The 9377-nt window shown below is 36.4% G+C and overlaps 2 protein-coding genes across 2 annotated transcripts; one reads left to right on the top strand and one right to left on the bottom strand.

Moving 5' to 3' along the window:
- Positions 1-1083: 1083 nt before the first annotated feature.
- LOC103849510 (tubby-like F-box protein 7) lies at positions 1084-3549 on the bottom strand. The gene is made up of 4 exons (XM_009126262.3): positions 3150-3549; positions 2717-2804; positions 1906-2035; positions 1084-1820 (listed from the first exon to the last, which is right to left on the bottom strand). Exons 1-4 carry the CDS (start codon positions 3465-3467, stop codon positions 1223-1225), a joined length of 1134 nt encoding a protein of 377 aa, XP_009124510.1. The 5' UTR covers positions 3468-3549; the 3' UTR covers positions 1084-1222.
- Positions 3550-3911: 362 nt separating this feature from the next.
- LOC117134329 lies at positions 3912-9224 on the top strand. Its single transcript, XM_033292602.1, has 3 exons — positions 3912-3920; positions 6870-7154; positions 7314-9224. Exons 1-3 carry the CDS (start codon positions 3912-3914, stop codon positions 9222-9224), a joined length of 2205 nt encoding a protein of 734 aa, XP_033148493.1.
- The last annotated feature ends 153 nt before the right edge of the window (positions 9225-9377 follow it).

Genomic DNA, 9377 nt, shown 5'->3' with positions numbered 1-9377 from the left:
ATTCCTCCTTTGCAGACTTGACACACATCAGTCCCACTAAGGTGCCGTCTATACCGCTCTGCATTTGTTATTATTGCTTGTTGTCCAACTAACCAAAAAAATATTCTCACTCTTTCAGGAGCCACAACATGCCACATCCTTCTAAAAAACACTCCCATATACGGTCTTGGGGTGTCATCATGCGTGATCAAATCAAGAGCTGATTTTACAGTAAATTGCCCATTATTAGTATGCCCCCAGGCTAACCGAACCTCACCTTCCGTAACAGTATCAACCACTACTGCTGCAAGCTCAAGTGTTGTCTCATCAGTCACAAATAAAGCCATCTGAATTAGGTCCCAGCCTCCACCTACTACCCACATGTCTCTAGCTGTTATGTCCTTGTAACTAGGGATGGACGTTTGGGTACCCATTCGGGTTCGGATCGGGTATTTTAGATTTTTGGGTATTTCAGTATAGAGGTATAGAACCCGTTCGGGTATTTTTGTACTTCGGATCGGGTTCGGGTATTTTTAGTTCGGGTTCGGTTATTTCGGATCGGGTTCGAATATTTAGATTTTGAAAAAAATATTAAATTTTTTATTTCTCAAATTTCTTGTATTTAAAAATATAACTTTCACTTAACTAATTTTTTATTTTTAATAGATTGAATGGTTAATAGGTTTGAACATAACATTTTGAAACTAAAAAAAGACATTAATTTGGTTATTGTTTTTAAATTTTCGATGTAACTTTTTGTTAATTCTTGAAATAAAAAGTTTGACATGCATTTTAAGTGAGTAGCAAATCATTTTCTGTATATTATATGAACTTAAACCATGGTAGTACAATATAAATATTTTATATAAAATGAAAGATGTAAAATAAAAATATATGGTTAATTATACATATGTTCGGGTTTCTTCGGATATCCATTCGGGTTCAGATATTACCCGTTCGGGTTCGAATATCCAATCTCTCCTAATTTAATACCCGTTCGGATATTTTGCTATTTCGGTTCGGATTTCGGTTCGGATGCAATTTTGGATATCGGGTAAAATGCCCACCCCTACTCGTAACCTTCTGTTTACAACAATTTTAAGGTATTGAAATAATTATGTGCTTATTTTATTAGGTTCACCGGATAAAAAATACAATACATACCTTTACACTTCCACATGATTATCTCAAAACATTTCACTTAAAAAAAAAAAAACCTTTTTTCCTTTACTTTTTCTGGGTTTCACTCGCATGCAAGTTTAGTGCCAAAACTTGCGAGACAGATGGCAAAAGCCTGAAAAGCAGAGAGAGGCTGTCTATAATCCATGGTGAATGTGTCATCTCCAACTTTACCAAACTGAAGAAGCACTGTCTCTTCATCCCCTTTACCGCTTGGCTGACTCTGGTCAACGGTCGCAACCAGCTGGAAGTTCTTGACAGAAGCAACGGTCACTCTTCCGTGGAAGTTCAGACACCAGCATTGCAAGTGCTCGTGCCATCTCGGAGCTTTGTTCTTTAGTATCGTCAAGCCTGAGCCGTCCTTGATGGGTTTTTTCATCATCTTGGTTGCATCACATAGCCTTTGGTTAGTAGATGATGATGGTGGTGGTGGTGGTGATGAGGATGGGCAGTGGAGTGTGCTTATCATTCTTCTGGGACCTCTTGATTTCAACAGGTTGAATTTATAAGAAACATGACCGACTTCGAAGTTGCCTGCTGGAACTTGTGGGCTTATCTGCTTCGATGCAAATCTGCGGCTGGCTTTACCGTGTGAAGGCTTTGCTCCGTTATGTGGAGGTTTGCTATCGTATACTGTGAAGTTGGTGCCAAGAAAATCCGACCTGCAGAGGTTCCAAATACAAAACTCATCAGCATCAAGTGATAAATAATGATGTACTAAACGGCCCGCCTAGGAACAAACAATACCTTAGTTTGCCAACGTATGCATTACTTGCTTGAGAGAAATCATGAGCATCAAGTGAAATGACGTACTCAGTGTAAGCACCAGTCCTGAACCTCCGTGCCGCCAGAAGAAACTTTCCTTTATCAGTGAATGCTGGTGAGCAAAAGCAAAAGCAAAAGTTAACCAACATAATTAAAAACTAAATCAATTGTACAAAAATGAGTCTAACCAGATAACTATATGATTTATATGCGTTGAAAACTGTCACACTGAAAAGTATGCATTCAACTTTGACGAACACAAGTTGCTTGTTTCCTATATTATTATTATTAGAGCAGAAGAGCAGAATCTTCTTCATTATTACTCGGGTCAACAGAATAGTCAACGCTTATATATGAAGACTGGTGGGTGAGTCCTTTCGGTGACCACATAAAACATCATTTATTGACGAAATAAAGACTGAGAAAACTTCAAAATAACATGCCTAGTACTTTTTGTCTGTTTAGCGAAGTGATGACAAAAAAAAAAAAAAAGTACTAGTAGGTACGAAGTCACTAGTAAAATCACTTAAAACCTACCTAGACCTTCTAATAAACTCATACTATTCTCCAATTCGGGCAGAATCAAACATGATCATAATTTGCGTTTTCACAGCTATTTTTTTTGTTATAGATAGAAATTACAACACATGACTTTAAACTTTCACATGATTATATCAAAACATTATACTACCTTTTTTGCAGATGGAAAACCCATAAAGTAATATTCACCATTGTTAGCAGAATCAAACCGACCACTAGTTTCAATGCAGACAAAAACTTAGGAATGACTTACATGGTGTGAGAGGGAGATACAAGTAGAAGGTAGAAGTCCTCTTGTTCCTCTTTATTAGGCACTGATTAGAAAAGTCTCGCGGACCTGGCTGCACAGATATTTTCAGTAACCCAAATCTCAGATAGCTTAGAAAGAATAAAGGAAAACAAAGTAACCACTGGGAACAAGTTCACCACTACAACTTTTAAAAATTACAGTAGCACATTATTATATATATGAATTCTACAATCGCTCATAAGAATATCATCCTTGTTCCGAAATAGAATCAACGAACAAGTTCACAACTTCCAAACACGGTAGCAAGTGATCCAAAGCAATCAACTTTACAGAACAATCATTAACAATATGATCAAAGAAGTTGCCTTTAATAACTTTTTATCAATGCCCTAATTGAAAACTCAAATCAAAACACGAAATTGATTAGGCATGATACCAGTTTGAGGCAAGAAGGGAAAGTGATTTTGCCGGAGTTTCTCGGAGATCTAACGGTCTCCTGCGTGATCTCTCTCCACTTGTTCGATACGCACGCGCAGGCGACCACGTCTCGACGCAGAGGCCAATGGTCCTCCGTGTCCTCCACGCGCCGTATGATTTCGCTTAACAACTCAGGGAGCATCGCCGACCATGACGACCCGCTGACGTTTGACGACGGAGGAAGCATCCGTGATTCGGGTTCCGTTGGTGTGTCTCCCTGATGATCCCTCGAGGATATTGAGAATCTCCGCGATAGGAGGGACCGTGACAAAGGCATTTTGTGACCAAAAATTCGATCTGGAAATAGACAAGAGAGAGAAAGCCAGGAGAGAGAGAGAAAGGATATTTGGGGTAAAAGTGACAGAGCTGTGATTTATATATAGGTGAAAGTTTAACTGGGACACGTCTCCTCTCTATTGCTCTAGTCTCTCTATGAGTCGGGTGTCAGGTGAAAATCCCTTTATCTAACTAAAAGATAAACATTCATCCACAATTTAAGTAAAAAAGGAAAAAGATAAACATTCCTCAAACTATCTTTTTTTTTTCCTCTTTTAAAACTCTTAGCGGATAACAACAATTAGATCATCATGACTATAATCATAGGCGATATTTATAAGATTTTTCAAGATTTGTAGAATATTAGAGGGACATGATTTCGTACTATAAACGTAGAAACATTGTAGTATTTAATTAGAGAAAAGTTTAATTCCACTGATTGGACATGGAGAAGGTATAGTTGCAAATAATTTAGTATGGTGCCAAAAAATTCTAAAATATAAAACTAGTATAAACACTATTTATCGGTTATATCAAGAGTATCTAAATATCTATACTATTATTTATGAAGTGATTTTGCTTATTTGTCATCTTTTCCATAATTTTAGGTAATTTTGCTTACTTGTCATATTTTTATTATGTTTTAGCTAAATCATTGATTTATTATTTGTTATTAGCTGAGTTATTAATATATTAATTGAAAATTATTTTTAATGAATATTGTATATAATTAAAAACGAATGTTAATAATATTAAATTTCTATGTTATATTAAAAACGAATTTTAAACAATATCTTTACTGAATTTTATATATAACTAAAAATGAATTTTATTTTAATAGTATAAAGTTTATATGTTACATTACATAATTGATTATAAAATAATATAATAGAATTATAAAAAATAAGATTATTCTTATATATATTGTGTTGTTATCTGAAAACAATATTTTATTATAAAAGTTAAGATAAAAAACAATTGATAATTAAATATTAGTCAAGCAAAAAAAATTATATAAAGATATTTTCTAAACTATTTCTAATATATGAGTTTTTAAAAAAAAATTAACATAATAGTAAGTATATATTTTGATAAAAAAATATTTGACATATAAAAATACTTTGATGTTTGATTTAATTATTTAAAACCATAAATAATAACTTATTATGCTAGTTTTAGATTAATAAAACATAAACTAATAAGTATTCATAAGAAATTTATGTCCGCATGTGCGTCCAAAATACCTAGTATATAATATTAATATTTCACTAAGATTTGATTTTAATTAAATATATCAATCACAAAATGACAAGTATAGAGCAATTTTTTACACTTTTGAATGTTTTAAGTAATAATCAGTTTACAATTTCCTATTCTTTTTCTCTTTTTCAACAATTTTTCGTTTTTATAAATAGCGCTATATATTTGTACATGGTTTTTGTACATGGTTTGTGCATGTAGCTGTCTTTGTTTTGATGGAAGAAATTCGTTGAGTACGATGCACTTATGTGTTATTTTGTTTTAATAACCTACCGTGAAGAGACACTGTGAAATGAATCAGAATGACCATCTAAGAGCATTTCTAACATGGAAGTGAAAAGGAGTTCTTAAAGATAAAAATAAATAAATAATAATAATTTAAAAAAGAGAAACAGCACACAAGTTCTTTTTTTTTTATCAAACAGCACACAAGTTCTTAATTACTAATTTTTTAGAACCGGTTTGGTATTTAAAAAGACAGTTTTCTTTTAGGCAATGTTTCAACGTGTTTAGAGAAAAACTAAAATAGTTAATAAAATAATTAAATACTAATATTTTTTTTCTTAAAAATCCCACAAGTATTAGCGGTTAATGTTGTTCTAAGATGTATAATTGTCTAGAATCTTGTAGCAAACGAAAATATATGTGGGGTTTTTTGCAAAATTGACCTACAACTTAAAGTCAAACACAAAACTAACCTCCTTTTTTTTTGAAAATTGGTTTTGCCCTATTCACCCCACAAGTTCATATAATTTACGAAAATGCCATCAATTTTTTTTTTTTTTTTTTTCGAAAATGACATTTTTACTCTCTCACCCTCATCATCTTCAAGTAATTACAAGATTGCCATTGTCATCAATACCACAACCACCATGAACAACCAATTTGAAGCTCTTAATGCTCCCAAAATCGATTTACCCTTCTTCTTTTTCCATTCTTGTGAACTAAACACAACATATCTCTCACTTTCTCTCCACAATGAGCTAAAAAAACCCAAGATTTTGATTCTAAAATTTTTATGGTTCATAAAGTCATAGAAGCTAACGATTATGGGTGGGTGACTTTCGTTTGTGATTCTGTGTGCTTGGAGAAGCCTTATGTATGCTAAGGAACTTATCTCACCAATTTAAGGTATGAAATCGAGTTTTTTTCCAGATCTGTTCGTCAGACGACTTACTTGGGAAGTCGTCTCGCTGTAGACGACTTACCTTTCAGTCGTCTGGCTGTAGACGACTTACCTGGAAGTCGTCTGGTCAACGCAGAGGTTATTTTTGCAATTGACTTTGAAATCTGTAACCTGAGACGACTGAAAGTTAAGTCGTCTACTATTGTTTGGTTTCAAAAAAAATTCCAAAGAACCTAGACGACTTACATTTCAGTCGTCATAGGTTAGTTTTGCATTTGACTGGATAATTTCAGAAGTTTGACTTCCCCAGACGACTTACATTTCAGTCGTCTGGCGAAAATTAAAATAATAATATTTTTTTTAAAGTAAACGACTTACAATTAAGTAGTCATAGGTTAGTTTTGCAATTGAAAAAAAAACTTCAAGATTTAATTATACACAGACGACTTATAATTCAGTCGTCCACCAGACGACTTAATTGTAAGTCGTCCAGGACTTTTTTCCGAGATTCTGGTCAAACCTCGTAAATCCTGGACGACTTACATTTCAGTCGTCTCGTGGACGACTGAATTATAAGTCGTCTGTATATAATTAAATCTTGAAGTTTTTTTTTTCAATTGCAAAACTAACCTATGACGACTTAACTGTAAGTCGTCTACTTTTAAAAAAATATTATTATTTTAATTTTCACTAGACGACTGAAATGTAAGTCGTCCAAAAAGTCAAACTTCTGAAATAATCCAGTCAAATGCAAAACTAACCTCTGACGACTGAAATGTAAGTCGTCTAGCTTTTTTGGAGTTTTTTTTTAACCAAACAATAGTAGACGACTTAACTTTCAGTCGTCCGAAATAACAGATTTCAAAGTCAATTGCAAAAATAACCTCTGCGTTGACCAGACGACATATAGTTTAGTCGTCTAGACAACTTAGATTGAAGTCGTCCGCGTCAGTCTTTAATAAACTTTCGTTTTCTTTGTTCTAAGTTTGCTAATGTGTTATATTTTGACTTTTTCAGATGATGCGTCAGTTACATGCAGTGTATGGAGAATGGTTGTTGAAAGATGGATGTTGGAATTTTGTGGTTGATCATTTCAAAGGAGCGAGAATGTTATTTTTGAATGAAAGTTCGACACATGCTGATCTTGTTGCAATGGCTCAAGAAGATTATAACCTGGACATGAACACAGAGTCTGTGGAGCTAACCTACTCATTACAACAGATGGCTCCAGACCTTCCTCCTATTCATGTTACAAGTGATAGACAAGTTCGGAACTTGCTCGAGATAACTAAAACGCATGAAGTACGTCTTTGTGTATCAAGCTTTAGCAAGATGAGAACGGTTTCAGAGGAAAGGGATGAAGATCATGTGGGGGATGAAGCTGAGGAGGGGGATGAAGCTGAGGTGGGGGATGAAGCTGATGTGAGCGATGAAGATGAAGAGGGGGATGAAGCTGAGGAGGGGGATGAAGCTGAGGAGGGGCATGAAGCTGAAGAGGGGGATGAAGCTGAGGATCATGATGGGGAGGAGGATGCTGACATCCCTGTTGTTGCTGATGCTGAGGATTATAGTGAGTATGGAAAGGTTAAAGATGAGGATGAGGAAGAAGATGATGAAATCTGTTTTGATGATTACAAAGGGGCATATGGTTGTGAAGGAGAAGGATCATCTGCAGACAGAATCTATGTCAACCAGAGTTTTGCTAGTAAGGATGCACTGCTTTCAGAGTTGCGGTTGACAGCGGTGAGGCGTAGGTTCTCCTTCAGAATATTCAAGTCAACGAAAACTCTGTTTGTGGCAACATGTCGTGTTAGTGGTTGTCAATGGAAGGTCCGAGCAAGTGTGAAACATGGGACTAAAACGTTTTGGGTAACCAAGTATTTGGCAACTCATACATGTTCCATCCCAGACAGAATCGCTCAGCGGAAACGTTGTACTCCGAAGTACATTGGTCGACTTTTCATAGATCGAGTTGGAATCATTGATGGGTTGAATCCGCAGCATATCAAAGATGCAATGAAGAACATGTTTGGCATGACACTTGATTACACCACTTCATACAGAGCATTGTTATATGCGCAAGAAATGGTGAGAGGATCAGCGGAAGACGGGTATGAGCGACTGCCTTCATATTTGGAGCAAATCAAGGCAGCAAATCCGGGTTCTATCACAGCTATAGAACTTGATTCTCTGAATAGATTTAAGTATCTATTTCTTGCTTTTGGAGCTTCAATCAGAGGATTTAAGTATCAGAGAAGGGTCATTGTGGTAGATGGGACTCACCTAAGTGGGAAGTATGGGGGTACTATGTTGGTTGCAGCCGCACAAGACGGTAATTTTCAGATATATCCATTGGCTTTTGGGATCGTAGATGGTGAGAATGATGAATCTTGGGAATGGTTTTTCACAAAATTGGCGAGCTGTGTATCTGATGAGTATCCTCTGGTGATAGTCTCCGACAGGCACGCCTCCATTATAAATGCGTGTGAAAAGGTGTTTCCTTGGGCAACCCGAGGAATATGTTATTATCACCTTCAAGAGAATATTGTCAAAAAGTATAAAGGGAAGCATCTCTTGTACTTGGTGAAAGGTGCTGCTTATGCTCATACACTTTACGATTTTGATCGGTACATGGATGAGATACGGAGTGCAAATCCGGATCTTGCTGAGTATCTGGAGGAAGCCGATGTGACCCTATGGTCTAGGGTTCATTGTCAGGGAGACAGGTACAACTTAAAAACGAGCAATATCGCTGAATCAATTAACTCCGCACTGAAGCGAGCAAGAGGATTTCCTATTCAGTTCCTGCTGGAGTTCATAAGGGAGAAGCTAGGAAGGTGGTACTGGAAAAGGAGAGGAGATGCTTTGAGTCTTACAACTCAACATAGTCGGGGTGTTGAACACTTGCTTGCTGTCCGAGAGGAGAACGCGTATACTCTGAGAGTCCAACAAATTGATGGATGGAAGTTCTTTGTGAAAGGTGGCAATAGGGACTGTAATGTTGATCTGGAACTTCAAAAGTGTGATTGTGGTGTCTATCAAGTCGAGAAAATACCTTGCTCTCATGCTATAGCAGCTGGAACAGCAGCTGGTGTGCATATCTCCACACTTGTGTGGCCGGTCTACTCAAAGGATACTTTGTTTGCAGGATACTCAGAGAATATATATCCTTGTGTTGGACAACTTGTTGAGGCACGCACATGCTTTCCTCCGGAAGTAAAGCGTGGTCCGGGGAGACAGAAGAAATCAAGATGGCAATCTTGGTTGGAGCTATCCAGGATGAGAGGACGCAAACCCCGGAAGCAACACAGGGTTTATAGGTGCTCAGTCTGCAAAGAAACTGGCCATAAGCGTCCACAATGTAAGAACTGACGTGGAAGACCTTTAAGTAAGTCGTCCAGAAGACCTTTAAGTAAGTCGTCCAACGTCTTAACTAGAATTTTCTTCTGGTAAGTCGTCCAGAAGACCTTCTGGTTAGTCGTCCAACGTCTTAATTAGAATTTTCTTCTGGTAAGTCGTCCAGAA

Source organism: Brassica rapa, chromosome A05, assembly GCF_000309985.2.
Source record: "Brassica rapa cultivar Chiifu-401-42 chromosome A05, CAAS_Brap_v3.01, whole genome shotgun sequence".
NCBI lineage: Eukaryota > Viridiplantae > Streptophyta > Magnoliopsida > Brassicales > Brassicaceae > Brassica > Brassica rapa.
This window is presented reverse-complemented; position numbering and strand designations above follow the sequence as displayed.